At 43.0% G+C, this 14,954-nt stretch overlaps 1 protein-coding gene across 3 annotated transcripts in view; it reads right to left on the bottom strand.

Annotated features, from left to right (window-relative positions):
• MTX2 (metaxin 2) overlaps positions 1–14,954 on the bottom strand; it is a 73,023-nt gene that overhangs the window by 4,883 nt on the left and 53,186 nt on the right. For 2 of the 3 annotated variants that reach the window (XM_019522984.1, XM_019522985.1), the window contains exons 4-8: positions 11,115–11,187; positions 6,871–6,947; positions 4,041–4,133; positions 3,485–3,523; positions 2,946–3,071 (exon numbers count right to left, since the gene is read on the bottom strand). In XM_019522984.1, the coding sequence (XP_019378529.1) occupies positions 2,946–3,071; positions 3,485–3,523; positions 4,041–4,133; positions 6,871–6,947; positions 11,115–11,187 (408 nt within the window). The remainder of the gene's footprint in view (positions 1–2,945; positions 3,072–3,484; positions 3,524–4,040; positions 4,134–6,870; positions 6,948–11,114; positions 11,188–14,954) is intronic. The other variant, XM_019522986.1, reaches the window with a different exon arrangement.

The raw sequence follows: 14,954 nt of genomic DNA, 5'->3' as shown, positions 1-14,954 counted from the left end.
GCGCTCCAGTCTGCTCCGGCCCTCCCTGCAGCTTGCCAAGCAAGGCCTGCGAGTGCTAGACGGCAGCACTGCACCGCGCCGTGCCTAGGGGCACTTGGCCCGTCCAGAGCCATTCCCTGTCCCTAACCCCAGGTAACGGTTCAGGGCCCAACCTGAACAGCCCTCCTCGGTCCCAGGCAGCCCCATCCCCTCCAGGCTCCCTGACCTGCCCCATCCTCCATTCTCACCCCTTGCAATGGGATGGAGGGTATTGCATTACCTTGCACCAGCCCCCGCATCAGTGCCGGACACTACGGGCCCATTCATGCCAGCCCCTGTGTTAGCCTGAGACTGACCTTGGCACCCGAGGTAATAGCCCCAACTGCCTCCTCCGTCTCCACTTGCCCTAGTCTGCATCCACACCCGTGCCACAAATCCCACACCCTGTGTGCCCAGTCACTGGACAGGACAGAACTTGCTGGCAGCAGCCACAGCCATACAGGCATCTACCATACTGCAGCCGTACCTCATGCTCACGCTAGTGCTGGAACATGCGGCCCTGGCTTGGGAGAGTACCTGGTCCCAGGGACAACATTGGGGGTGTGATGGGCTGGGGAAAAGGGGTGGAGGTGGCAGCAGGGTTTATGCGTGTATACAGTTGGCTGGGGGTGGCAACAGGGGAGAGGGAGAGCAGGATATGCGGAGGGTGGGGGTGCTACAGGTAGAAGCAGCTGCCGGAGCTAGGCTTGGAGCCCTCCCAAGCAACCTGTACAGGGGGAGGCCAGCCTAAAAGGGAAGCGGCTTGCCCAGCCCAGTCACTGAGCCCTAGTCAAAGGCTTCTCAGGAAAGGCAGAGGGACAGCTGAGGCCTGGGTACAGGCACAGGGTGCAGAACAGCAAGGGCTGGCACTGCTCAAAGCCACCTGCAGCTGTCCTGATGCAGGCAGGGAGCGAGCTGGGGGCTAGACAGGGGGTGCAGGTCAGGACAGAGGCACTGGCAGGACTGTGGATTGGAAGTGAAGGTCAAGGACACGAGCAAGGGCAGGGCACTATTATATCAGCACTGCTCAGCACCATAAAGTAACTGTGGGGACATCCGCAACTGGACCCACATCCTGATGAGCAAAGGGGGCAGTAGGAGCTCTGATTCCTTATGATAAAAAAACCAAGAGCAAATACTAAAATATATAGGTATTTAGAATTTATTTTATTATGACTGAAACAGTGGTAGGCTTCCAAAATGTGTTAATGTTGTACATATATCAATAAAACATTGTGCTCAACTGACAGATGTATATGTACATGTATGAATATGTATACACACACACAGTTTCATTTTAATAATGAAAAAGTGTAGATTTGAGGAGGGGGTGTAAATCAGAAAATTTGTGATTTTTAAACCGAAAACTAGGATTCCCGCTGGTAAGGCAAGTGGGAGGACCTGGGTAGAGAAGCCTGCCCAGGGCTGGCACTGGGGACACAGCTGGCGGGTCAACAAGGTGGCTAACCTCCTAGCCATTTGGGGCCAGGGGACAAGCTCCAACAGTTCAAAGCAGGCCACTGCAATAAGCACATCTTCTGAGCAACAGCTGCCCAGAGGGCAGAGTAGGGGCACACAAAGGCCAGCTGTGTAGCCACAGCCCACTGGCAGTTGGCCCAGATGTGCAAGTGGCTCTGCTGCAATGTCTGTACCATAGCCCAGGCAGCTGTGCTGTTCCTGCCCAGGTATGGCAGGCATACAGTCATGGGGCTGCAGGTCCAAGGAGGCGGATGCTGTTGCAAGGACGGCAGGTCACCACCAGGCAGCAGTCCCCCTGGCCAGTCCAGCTGGCACAGGGGGCTAGTGTCCCCAGATACCAACTGGCTAAGCCTTAGAAGTTCCTGAAGGCAAGTAGCTCTGAGATGCTCAGCAGGGCAGCTTTTTATATTGCTAGGGCCAGTGCAGATGCTGGCCCCAGCCTCCGGCTCCCTCTGGCTGAAGGTCTGGGAGAAGCTGGGCAGCATCGCTTTGCCCCAAGCAATACAATTTGCCCCACACCAAACTGCACGTTCAGGCACATATGCCGAGGCACAAATCTCCGGCACAAAATTTATGCCACTGCTATTTGAGATGCTGCAAGCACACGTGCCTGCACATGTAGACAGGCCCTAGGGCTGCCTCCAGATGAGCGCAGACATGTGGTATGTGGCACTGCAGCCACATCTGCAGTGTCACACACCACACATGCAGGAGTTCCCTGAGCTGTTATCTTGCAGTAGGGGTGGGGGGAGTTTGACCTCAGGAGATTATGGTGTCAGAAAAACAAAAAAAACCCATACCCAAGAAAAGCAAGGTGGCACACATAGTGGCAGCATGCACTGCCCAAAACTGAAGCCTGCCTGGCTGAAGGCACACTCCAGCTGCTGGCCAGGCTTTCTGCTGTGGCTACAGCCCTGGGAGGCCCCCAGTTAAGGCTGCTGGGGTCAGCGAAGTTGCTGGCCCCAGCCTCCCCTACCTCACCTGGGGTAAATCTGCCACACACCAGAGCATGGGTGGCACAGGCGTTCCCTGGGGACAAGGAGTAGCAGCACAAGGTGTGCCACTGCTACTTGTCCACAAGGAAACAAACATCCATGCTTGTCTGAATGTGCCCCAAGGTGCTATTTTACCCTACCTTCTGCCTGACTTCAGATGAACACTGCTAACTACACTTCTGTATTTATGAGAAAAAAAATCACCCTGCATCTTTCTCAGACTGTGTATGTGACCAAAGGCTTATTGCTGGTGCAACCATAGGCATGATTTCATAGATAAGGTCATGGTGTGTTGCAAAGGATATATATTTTTTGCGAAGTAAAATAAAATATTGCTTCTCTGAAACCTTGATACTACTTTAACAAATACATACCTGAATATATTATTGCTGTATGATTACATTAAAAAGAAAAGCAAAGCAGGAAGAATTTAGTTCCGTCTATTAAACTGACCTGTTCAAGTGATTTGCCAGCCCAGCCAATGGCTTTCATCTTTCGTCTGACTTCCCATTGTTTCTGGTAGGCCAAAATGCGATTAAGAGGCCAAGGATAAGGGGATCCGTACCTTGGATGAGTGATCTTTGTTCAAAAAGAAAACAATATCATTTTAAAAGAAGTAAAATAAGAACACAGGAAATGCTATATACTGTTATTTACAAACAGCTAGGGTCTTCAGAGATCAGAGGAAATTACATTTTTGTGCAATATTAAGTTATTCAGCACAGAAATTCATAGCTTGCAGCTTAAAGAAAAAACAGTTTAAATCTATTACCTTAGAAATATATGAAAAACATATCTACTTTGCAGCCAGCTACATCCAGTAATGACACATAGCTTCCCCAAAATGTATATGCAAGCAAAATTAAAGTGAAAAACTGTATCATTAATGGTATAAACCTCAATGTTTCATTTATGAGTAGGGACTTGCAATTGTGAGCAAAAGTGTTTTCTCATTAAATTTTAATTAAGATAAATGCTGCAGAACCACTCACCTCCTCTACTGTAGCATCATCACACCACTGAAGATACAGCTAGGAACAAAAGAACACTCACTGAACCTCACAATAAAAGGAGACCACCCAGACAATTATTTCTAACTATTGCCATTTTCTTTTAAATATTTTTATTCTAATGGTATGACCTCTGGAACACAGAAAAGGCTTTACTGGTGAGGCTTATAAGACAAAATCTAGTTGTCAGTTCTCTTCCTGAGCAAGCACTAGATTAGATCAGAGATTAAGATGAAAGCTCAAACCATGCTGAGTTACAAGTCAGATTTCTTTATAGCTACAAAATTAATCTTCATATACACATTCTTACTTTGTTCAAACACAATCCAACTTCCATTTGTGAACTTTTTGTATGGTTATGTAAAGATATTGTGGAGAAAGAGAAGTTAATTCTTGTCAGGACACCAACCTAAATTGATTAACTATTTCCCCATCCAAGAACATAAAAATAAAATCCAGCTACTACTCTCAATATGGAAGAATTACTTTGCCTCCCATCACCTACTGAAAGCTGAGAAATTATTAAGTTTTGCTTTACCTCTGCTGTCAATAGCATATTATTGACTAATTCCATGTAGGCTTTCATCTCAGCTTTTTGGACTTCATCCAACCCATCACTGAGTGAATGGCCCTAAGGGGGTTTAAAAAAAATTACAATCCTGTAAGAAAGAATATTGTAATATTCAGCTATGGCCTGATCCAAAACCCATGGAAGTCACTGAGCTTTCACTCAGGGTCTCCTCTGATCTTCTGTGTAGTCCATTAATTCATAAAATAGATATATATTACAAAGTCTCTTCTATACAAAAAGATCTTTTACTATTACACAGAAAGGTTGAATAGCATGACACAAAGTAATTAAATACAAAACAGTAAGAAAGGTAACTGCAAATAATCCAAAACTATGCATTTATTTTTCAGATAAACATAGTTTAATTGCCTAGCTTCACTTCTATTAAGACATTATCTGTGTAAAGAAAAAATGTATATAAGCATTAGCTGAAACCTCAAGACTTAAAAACCCCACAAAAACCTACATACCATTTCCTAAGAGTTGTGTTTTAGGGATCCACGAAAGAAGTACAACTGAAGTTTAAGTTAACAAAAACTTTTGGATCCAATATACAGAAAACCTATATTTAACAAGTTATTTCTAGAATGTGAGTAAATGCCACAGAAAAACATTCCTATACCATACCTTCACAATATTTCACCAAATTTTACTCAGGAAAGAAAGTTTCTTCTTTAATTGTAACAATACAGATGCACTGACTTTTGTACAATGTCGCTTTATTCTCTCAAACTTGCCCCAATCACACTTCACCTTCTGCCCTCTCTCAAGTCTGTTTTCATTCCTCCCTTGCTCTTCTCCTTAACATCTAATTTTCCATTGGCTGTTTCCCCTCAAGAAAAATAGGCTTTAGTCTCTCCTATCTTTAAAACTCCTATCTCACCACACTCCTCCAACCACCACACCATCTCCTTTTGCTAAACTCACCACCGCCCTCCCCATCTCCTAATCTCACTGATGTACTGTTTACAATCACCATTAGGACTGCTTCTCCTGCTCTTCCAGGTCTTGCACTCAACTGAAACCAAAAGTCTCGAAGTCTCTAATGACCTCTTCCTTTGCAAAGTTCACAAACAACGCTGCATTCATATCTCCTCAACTATCAGCTGCTTTCAACACTATTGGCCACGTTCCTCATCTTGAAATTGTTTCTACTCTTTATTTTATAGACTATTTGCTTCTGATTCTCCTCTTGCCTCCTGAAGGAGCGGCTGGAGAGGTCTTCAGAGGATTCTTTCCCACACTCCCACCCTGCCTCGTCCCTTCACATTTCTGCGAGGGCTCCACGTAGCTCTGCCCTTGGATCAGTTCTCTTTATATCTGCACCTTTTTTCTGGATAATCTCAATTACAAACACAAATTCAAACATCTCCATACAAGTGACTCAAAACCATCCCTTTCTGTCCAAATGAAAATCTCAGCCTGCATCTTGGACTGCTTCATGGCTGTCTGTCAGTGCAATGTCAAAACAGCTAAAACAGAGCTCTTAATTTCCCCTCTAAGCCCTCCCTGTATACCCTGGTTTCCTTAATCACTATGGACAGTAGCACCCACCTTCCATGACTGAATACTCTAATCCGTGCGTCACCTTTGAGTCTCACTTCTCACATGAAGGCTACCTCTAAAATCCTGCAGAGCCTTTCCTCAGAAGAGCTCTAAAATATAAGCTTTCCTATCCACCCCCACACCTGAAAGTCATATCCAGCTTCTCACCATCTCATGTCTCAATTACTTGAACATCATTTTCTGTTTGGCTTCCCCACTCCCATGCATCCATTCAGCATGCTGTTAAAATTATTTCCCTAGCCTATTACACTGTCCATATTTGTCTTCAGTTTCAAGGCCATTCACAGACTGTTCCCTCCCTACCTATTCTCCGCCATTCAACACAAAGAGGCTGGTTTCTTTTTCCAGCTGGTCTAGGATGCCACCTGGTCTAGGATGCTCCATCCTGGAGCACCTTCAAGCCTTCTCCTTCACAGGAACTCCTCATAAACCCACTTAAAAGGAGCACAATTAGGTCCCTCCTTCACTAGTGCTCACACAAAATCATGACAGCAATAAGCTTGTCAGAGTGCCGAGATCACTGCCCACCAATTCAGTCTCACTATTTTCTTGTACTTCCTCATCTCACTGGATCCATCCATTTTATCTTTTCTACTATATAAATGGCTACTTGTCACTGTCTGATAGGATACTGGACTACACAGACCTTTGGTCTGATTTAGACAGTTCTTAAATTCTTTTCAAATAAAGAAATCATTTATGGCATATGTTGTACACAGAACAATATAGAGGGGTCCAGTTTTGCAACCTTGTTAGCTTTGTATGAGGCAGAAGGTAGGGCAGGGTGGCATCTTAGAGATTAACTGGTTTAGAGAGGCATGAGCAGGGCTGTCCCTAGGGGGGTGTGAATCAGGGTGACTGTCCATACAGGCCCCACCACTGCCAGCTTCTGCAGGGAGTCACCCCCCCACCCCACCCCTGCTGCCACCAGCTTCTTCAGGCGGTCACCACTCCCACCCCCTGGCCCTGCACACCCCTAGCGACATCTCTGGGCATGAATTTTCACTGGCACCACCTCTGTCAAATGCTAAGAATGGCCCCCCTGAAATAAGTTTCTAACGGTGCCACCACACCTTCTGCCTAACTTCAGACTAACGTGGCTGACCACCTCTGTGCTCTAGATACTAGAATAATGCAAATACTTAGTTTCTTCTTAGGAAATGCTGTTAAGTGCAAATATGAAAGTGACTGACTTACTATTCAGTTACTTATCACACACATTTAGTATTACCTTGGCTTTTACAAACTGGACTATGGGGCCAAGTTCAGACACTACTTGATTTCCCACATGAATGAACGGTACTTTGCCTGTCATGAAAGAGAATTAATTTTTAGTTAATTACATTATGGCATGTAGAAATTAAATTTTAAAATCATGGCTTTGAAGTGTTGCTGCAAAACATAGCCAAAACCCCTAATTTTTTCTAATTGCATAAATCAAGCACAAAATGTACACATCTCCATTTACAAGAGACAGGTGGACTAACTGACCAAACAGCTGACCAACAGCCTCTTCAATTCACTAGTTTGGGCTACAAACCTGCCTCACTCAACTTACCCTGATTCCTTTTTAAAAAAGAAAAAAAAATTTGCAAGCATTGCACATAGTTTAGGACAAATTGGCAGGTCTCAATCCAATAATAATTAATCTCACCTGCTACTTCAACATTTCCCCAAAGCACAGTTGAGAAATCCCAGAAAAAATAGAACATTTGTTCAGTTTTATGGAACAGTGTCCCTTCCCCCCCGCACCAGTACAGTTAGGGGACAGTGGAGGTTGACTGGATGGCAGGGGACGCTGGGAAATGGTAAAGTTTATGCTCAGCAAAATCCAGGAGAGGGGGAGGAGCTGTGTTTCTCTTATCCTCACTGACAGGAGGGAGGCCTACTAGAGCTATCTGAAATCTCCTGAAAAGCTCCTGCTGTCAGCTTTGCTCCCCTCCCACCCACAGTTATAAGGCAGGAAGCGCCTTTCTAGCTGTTGCAGCACCCAACCAAATGCCTGTTTGAAGGCATTCAGCTTGTCACAGGAGGATCAGAGGGACAGATTTCATCGATGGACATTGTACTACAAAAATGAAAGATCAGAGATCTTTGTGAATCAAGGTCTTTGCTAGGTAACCTCTTACCCTTCCCTTGACATGGGTGGGAGAGAAGGGAAAAGGACAGAGCTTGCTTCTGAATCCTAATGGGGAGGGAGTGGAGTCTACCCTGAGTTACAGGTTATATGGCAATATCTCAATAACCCCAGTGGAACTAGTTAGATGCCTGCTATGTGAGAGCAGGATGAGGGCACAGTATGCATCACCCCTACGTTAAATTAATAGGTGGCAGCCTACTGCTTACGCCTATCCCATATGCCTGCATATCTTGATCAACACTGATTTGACAGATACGATCCTTCCATTCCTGTATATTCCACAGAAGGTAAATTTAAGTAAGAAATGCTATATACCTGTTCCTATATAATAGAGGTGCACGGATACATTGATATGATATCAGATTGGCACTGATATAAAGAAAATTGTCTACATCAGAAATCAGCCTGATATGGCTGATAATTTGGCTAAGTGGCCTGTGCACATGCGCAGCCACAGCGCAGCACATAGGCAACAAGGAGCAGCATGCAGAGCTACGTGCAGCTGGTTAAGCCTGTTGTGGTGGAAGGGGATGGGAAAGGGAGGAGGGAAGAGGTGGGGGGGGCAGGGTAGATCAAGGCCTCCATGGTAAGAGAGGAGAGGGGCTGGGGCAAGCATGGGACACAGCTATGGCTCGTCTGGGTGTGTGGGGAAGGGGACAGGCGGCTCCCACCACTGTGAGCCACATATCCAGGAGTCACTCATCCAGCACTCACCCAGCAGCTCCTGCCACTCGTCTGGGAGGGCATGGGGGATTGTGTGCACCTGGATCTGCATGGGGTAGAGCGAGGCAGCCTGGGGCCAGGACTGCACCAGGCTCTTCCTGACAGGGGGCTGGGCTGGGCTCGGGGTGCGCAGTGGCAGCACTGAGAGAGGGCTACAGGGAGGCTGCAGTCACCTTAAAAATTGGCATAGCCCCCCAACCCCATTCCCAGTGCCCCCACTGCCTGCCCCACGTCCAGCATGGCCCAGTCCCCCACTGGGAAGAGCCCACCCCACCCTGCCCCACACACAGATCCAGGGGCATACCCCCCTCCCCCATGCCCACCTAGACAAGCAGCGGGAACAGTGGCAGGAGCTCCCGGAAGAGTGCGTGAGCACTGGATGAACAACTCCCAGACAAGTGCTGCACAGCGGTGGGAGCCACCCCTCCCGATGTCTCCTGCATGAGCCGCCGCTCTGTACCAAACCCGCCTCGGCAGCACTTGGCCCAGCCCAATTCCTCCCTCACCATGGGGGCCTTGACCTGCCCCCACTCCACCCTCCCCTTCAACCACAACAGGCTTACCAGCTGGACCACCACTCTTCAAGCTGCTGGGCTGGTATTGGAAATTGGATAAATATTGGCCAATATATCTCCTTAAAAATAGACTATCGGTAACAACCCCCAAAATCTCTATCAGTGCACACCTACTATATAATCCTATTGCAATCCCCTTTTAAAAATGGATAAACTTTATACATTTTCTGTATCACATTACCCAACCTAATTCACAGAATACGTTTTGTTTAGTAAAACAAGTCACAGCATGCTCCCACAGGAAGAGAAGGTAAAGTGAAGATACAGCAGGTCCTTGTGAAAGATTTAAAGAACCAACATGATATCTACAGAAGTTTTAAATTAATATTAGCTAGATAGTCAGTAAGATTAAAAAAAAAGAAAAGAGTTCCTCCCTTTCATCAAATGCTGTTAAGATCCAGTTCAAACAGAGTTCACGCTTGAAGCGGATTCAGTCATGGTCTTTATCATAAGATTCACTCCTCACTGGCTCACAGTCAGCCTAAGGGTAATAGATGAGATGCACTGCCAACAAAGGCCTGCCTCATCTACATCCACGCAATGGATTATTACAAAAGAAATTCAGGCTTTTTGAACCGCAAGACTCCATGGTTTTAATCGGTCTATATTTGCACGCTGCTGGCATATAAAGACTGCCTTCTGGTATTTCTACATCTGGCTTCGGACACCTTCAGAAAGATTTTCTAGGAGAGTAAATCTTATGACAAGATTTCCTTCATGCTGAGCAATGTGGATGTGCTTAAGAGCTGCTTCAGTCCACACATGATTTTCTGTCATAAAAAAAATAGAAGCCTATGAACTGCCTTTCTGGCTACAATTTATTTTAATGTTAAAACTGTACTGAGGTAATCTGAAAAACAGAGCACCATGCAGCACAGTCCCAAAAAGGAGGGTGAAACAAATGCCACATTTATATTCCTAGCTAGATTTTTTTGAAAATGGAACCAATATGAAAAATTGAACATGCTAGATCTGATCAGTACAGTCCAACTGTCATCAACCAATGTAAGTTGTACTCTTTTGTTCATTATTTTTAACCGGCAGTATAGGAAAGCTTCAGACAAGCAGTGCTATTAAATGCAGCCAATATGGATGCAGGCTGGGGGGGCTTTTCAGGGCATTTAGGATGCTAGTTTCTTTGTGCAGACAAGCAGCATTTCAAAATAATTGCCCTCACTTTACAGTACACAGATGCAGCAAAACCACCATTTTTAAAATCAAGAATTGTCCTTTTTCGATACTGCCAGCCACTTATTTTTTATGCTCAGGATTCCAATCACCTCGCCTTCAGCGCCAAGATGGAAAAGCAGAGTTAACCATGCAGTCTACAAATACAAAAATCCCATGTCAGCAGACATTTCTACTGCTGCAAACCTGAATCAAATTTATGTAACTCTCACAAATGGATTCTAATGCGATGAACAGTAGTGAGTTCACCAATTCTTTCCTAGCTACCTTTTAGGTGAATGTTAAGAGTCTCCAACAGAATTTAGATGCTGTGCAATTACATCCTTAATTTATGACTTTTTTTGTTGGCAGTACCCATAGATCAGAAGTGGATTTAAGAGTACCAAGTCATTTATACTTCATCCTTTCCCAACTATTAACAGGCTAACAATGATCTTACATATAAATGATCTCTCCCCACTTGCCTCTTCAGAGGAAAATTTAACATTTGTTAGCCAACAGAGCATCCCCATAGGTATGTCCCCAAAACATAACTACAATGTAAGTCTTTCAGTTTGAAGAATGTCCAAATATTTTTCAAGTGTGTTACCACAAGATATCAGTGCTGGCTCACAACTTATGTATTTGAATTCCCTCCACATCTATTACATTTCAAATGCATGATATCTTAAATAGTTGTATATGATCACCCTAATTCAATACAGAAGAAAAACTGCAATGGAACAGGAACAAAATAAGAGGCAGCCTACATATACTAGCAGTGACTGACTTATCTGCAAGATGAAGTGCTGTTGCCATGGTATCAAAATGTAGGTATTACACAGTCATCTAAATGAACACGATAGTTACCAGATGGGGACATATATTCTGCATTTGGCCGACAAACCACCTGGACTGGCAGACTGCACATTTGCAAGAAGGCCTGAAAACAAAGAGCACAGAAAAAGGAATGCATTAATTTGCTGATGACGAAACATGCATTTTCCACCTATATTTAACTAGCTAATATTTAACACACTTCTTAAGTACAGTTACCCACTTTGTTTTACAGAAGAAAGACCCTGCATTTCACTTGACTGCAGCTTCTTATCCAGAACAATTAGTAAAAACACTTCTGTTTAACTCCAGACCTAAGAAAGATGAGCACCATCCAACTGCCAGTTTGTACCATGACAGTAGTAAGTGGGAGTGATTTTTTGTCTACTGGACAAAAAATACATTCTTCTGTGGTTCTTCTTGGCTAGCCAGGATATTTTACATTTCTAACATGTAAAATATTTTCATGCACATTACAAATCATTCCATGGTCAAATTTTACTAGCCAACGTTTTTACAAATGTTAATCTGCAATACCATTAAATTTTGAGTTTCCTCTGAGTGGCAGCATTTGTTTTGTAGTTTTTATTTGAATTGTTAAGGGAAGAGTTGATCAATATATTCTTACTTTCAATCTGCAGCCTCAGACTCAAAATTACTTGCACAAGATAATGATTTCTGTAAGCAGCAGCTATTATTATAGAATAGGTAGCATTAACTTATACTCTAAAAAATAGAGGTATCTTGTAATTTTTATTAATTAAATTTATTTATTTATTAAAAGGGGGGCATGCTCAGGGCAAGTAAGTAACTCAACACTGAGGAACAGCACACAAAATCCTGTTATGCTATTGTTTTCCCCAGAAAAAAAAGCTAGAATCTCAGATTCCAAAGCTGAAAGTGTTCATCAAGACTGGTATGATCTGAATAAATGCTAGTACAAGTAAACTAATCTTTAACACTGCATGTAAATAAGAGTTCCATTGCAGTTTTACAGGACGGTTTAAATGATATATTCATAACAGTTTTACTAACACATAATATCAGTGCTGCTTATGACCCATGTTGATCAACATGAAAGGTACGCCTTCTGGTTCCAAGTACATAACTATAAAGAAAGGAAAAATATCCTTTTCTTAATTTTGTAAACATAATCCCAGACTGAGACATATCTCTTGCAGTTGTATTTCACACCTACCTAGACTATGAATTCTGCATGCCCCAAGAATCAAAAGGCAAACTTTTGAGAGAGGTGAAAGTAACCTTAGACTAAAATTAAGAGCGTGACATAGGAAAACTCAAGGTCAGGGTTGACACAAATGCTGTGCATGCATTCCCAGTCACTGTGCAATCTGAAGTACTGTCTGTTTTGTAATTTGCACGTACAAAGAAGCATATGTAGTGCACATGTATGTATTTTTAATGCACATGAATGTATTTCTTTGGTTTAATGAGTAATTTTGAAATTAGGGTTTTTAATAAGTACATGCATGTGCACTTAAATCTTTGCCTTCTTTTCCTGGTTTAAGTCAGAGGCTGAGGAAATTCTGGTAGAACAGGGGAAGGATAAGGGAAATAACAAACAAACCCCTGCAAGGTTAGGAAAAAAAAATACATCACAGAAACCAAGTCAGGCAACATCTAGCAGGAGGAGTTTCTCTGTTGTGTGATCACTTTATATACTATGAACAGGGAGCAGAAGGAAGAGACTTCTATCCCTAGCAGGAGAGCCACAAGCTAGGACAGTTGCCAGGAACAAGCTTTTTCCTTAGCCTCTTCTCCAAGAAACCGAATCAGCATCCTCAACACTCCTCAGTCTTTACTACTATGCAGAGAAATCTGGAAGCGACCACTTCTGAGGAAATAAGTTCACTCGCAATAATAGCTCTAAGCTCAGAAGTAAAAAAAAAAAAAAATAATAATAATAATATTCACCCACTTACTCTCAGCATTACAAAGGAACCACTCAAAAGAAGACCTCCTAGTTTATCTTCCTTTGTTCCACTCAATTCAACTCCCCACAAAATAATAGGACTGTAGTCTTAATCCTATACCATCCCTGCAGTGGGACAGGGTCTGTTTATCCTGGTTCTGCTCTGCCTGAACTCCTTCAGGAAGCAGGAGTAATGCCTGGAAAATAACAAATGGTAACTTCCTCCTTGGATTGCACATACTATTAAAGCATATGAGCAAATATAGAATTCAATATATGGTTGAAAGATATAACTAGGGTATTGATTTTGTTAGGCTTTCAAAGCCACCCCAGTGATCATGCAAGGATGTAAACATCCGCAATCAGTAATACTGCATTATAGTGTAACAGTATAGATAGCAAAGAACTGTTTTTAGACCGACAGTATTTAGAAAGAAGAAAAAGACTCTATCTATTACCAATCAAACCACTCTCTTTAATCCTTAGCCATTATTTCCTTCTTGAAAAGTACCTGGAGTTTTGTTTGGTGTAATCCTACCACAATAATTCCCTCTACAGTAAGATACTAAATTAAACTTCATGATTCTGCATCTAGCCAGAGGTGATTTTAACTACCATGTGCTATGCTCAATACTGGTTCAGAAGAAATTATGCTGGAGTTAGTACAGCAAGCAAATTATCATAAATCTTTTAAATGTAATGGTGAATTCAAAGGAGAAATTGTATGCCAAAAAAGCCACTGCTGAAATGTCTGGGTATTTACAGGGTTTTTCATATTGACACATCAATTGAATTCTTACAGGGAAATGTTAGAGTTGGTATGAATCAATTCAGCAATTCTAATTTAAACACAAAAGGTTTCCACCCCAAATATTAAAATTAGTTTCTACTGAAAATGTGGTTTCATGATTGATTAATCCATGGTCCTCAGCACAGTAGAAAAACTGCTACAGTACCCGAGATTATCAAAAACTGGATTTCAGCTCTTCCCACACAAAAAAAATTCCAGAAACCAAAAATACCTACCATATAGTTTAAGTTTGGTAGGGACAATTGACCTCAGTCTTTGACCTATTTTGGAGACAGCAGGACAACATATTTCTGTCATAGGACTTTTATGCTACTGTAAACTTTTGGCAGGCTATAAGAAAAAAAAAACAAAAAAAAACAAAGAAAGGATTTAATGTATGGATTTCCCTTCTGTATTAGACTTCAGCTAGAAGTTTTCTGAACTAATGAAAAAGTATTCATGCTTACCATGGTGAAGTAGGCCCAGTAAACTTAAAATAGTGTCAGAGGACTTCTGGCAACTGAAGAGTTATATTGAAAAGAGAGAGAGAGAGAGAGAGAGGAGAGAGAAGCCCCTAACAAGTTTTTTTTTGATGCAGAGAAAAATATTTCCACATCAGCTGCAACAACTGAAGCTGATCTGATGAGCAGTAATTGTGTCCAGATTTCAAGAATCCTAATGTTTTGACTACATTGTAGCTGACTGACCTGGAGAGAATCATTTAAGTGTTGTTGGATGCACTAATTCAATAATCCCTCCTGCAAACAACTCTAACCTGCAAGCCCTGGGAGGCTCAAGGCTCACTGGACCCCCTTACTGCTGGCAAAACCCACACAGGATCATCAGAACCCAGTAGAGTTATGAAAAGCCATGATCTTCACAGAGTTTGCACCTACTTCAAATTGATGTAAGCTCATGGGTGTTTCCTTATCTATGCTAGGGGGCTTCAGCGGTCCAGTTACCTCTGCAGGTGAAAACAAACAGACAAAATGCCAGCGTGGTGGGATAGAAGGAGTTTTGGTGGCATGGAGACCAATAAGGAGTTCTCCCTCCATTTCCTCTCCCTAGTAGACTTCCTCAGATTTTCTACAATTTTTATTTCTCAGTGTGTAGGGGCAACCAACATGGGTTCATTAGTGGCAGGTCCTGT

The sequence above is a fragment of the Gavialis gangeticus genome, unplaced genomic scaffold (genome assembly GCF_001723915.1).
Source record: "Gavialis gangeticus isolate Ggan-Ray unplaced genomic scaffold, GavGan_comp1, whole genome shotgun sequence".
NCBI classification, from domain to species: Eukaryota; Metazoa; Chordata; order Crocodylia; family Gavialidae; genus Gavialis; species Gavialis gangeticus.
The sequence above is the reverse complement of the archived record's forward strand: the minus strand, read 5'-3'. Positions and strand labels throughout refer to the sequence as shown.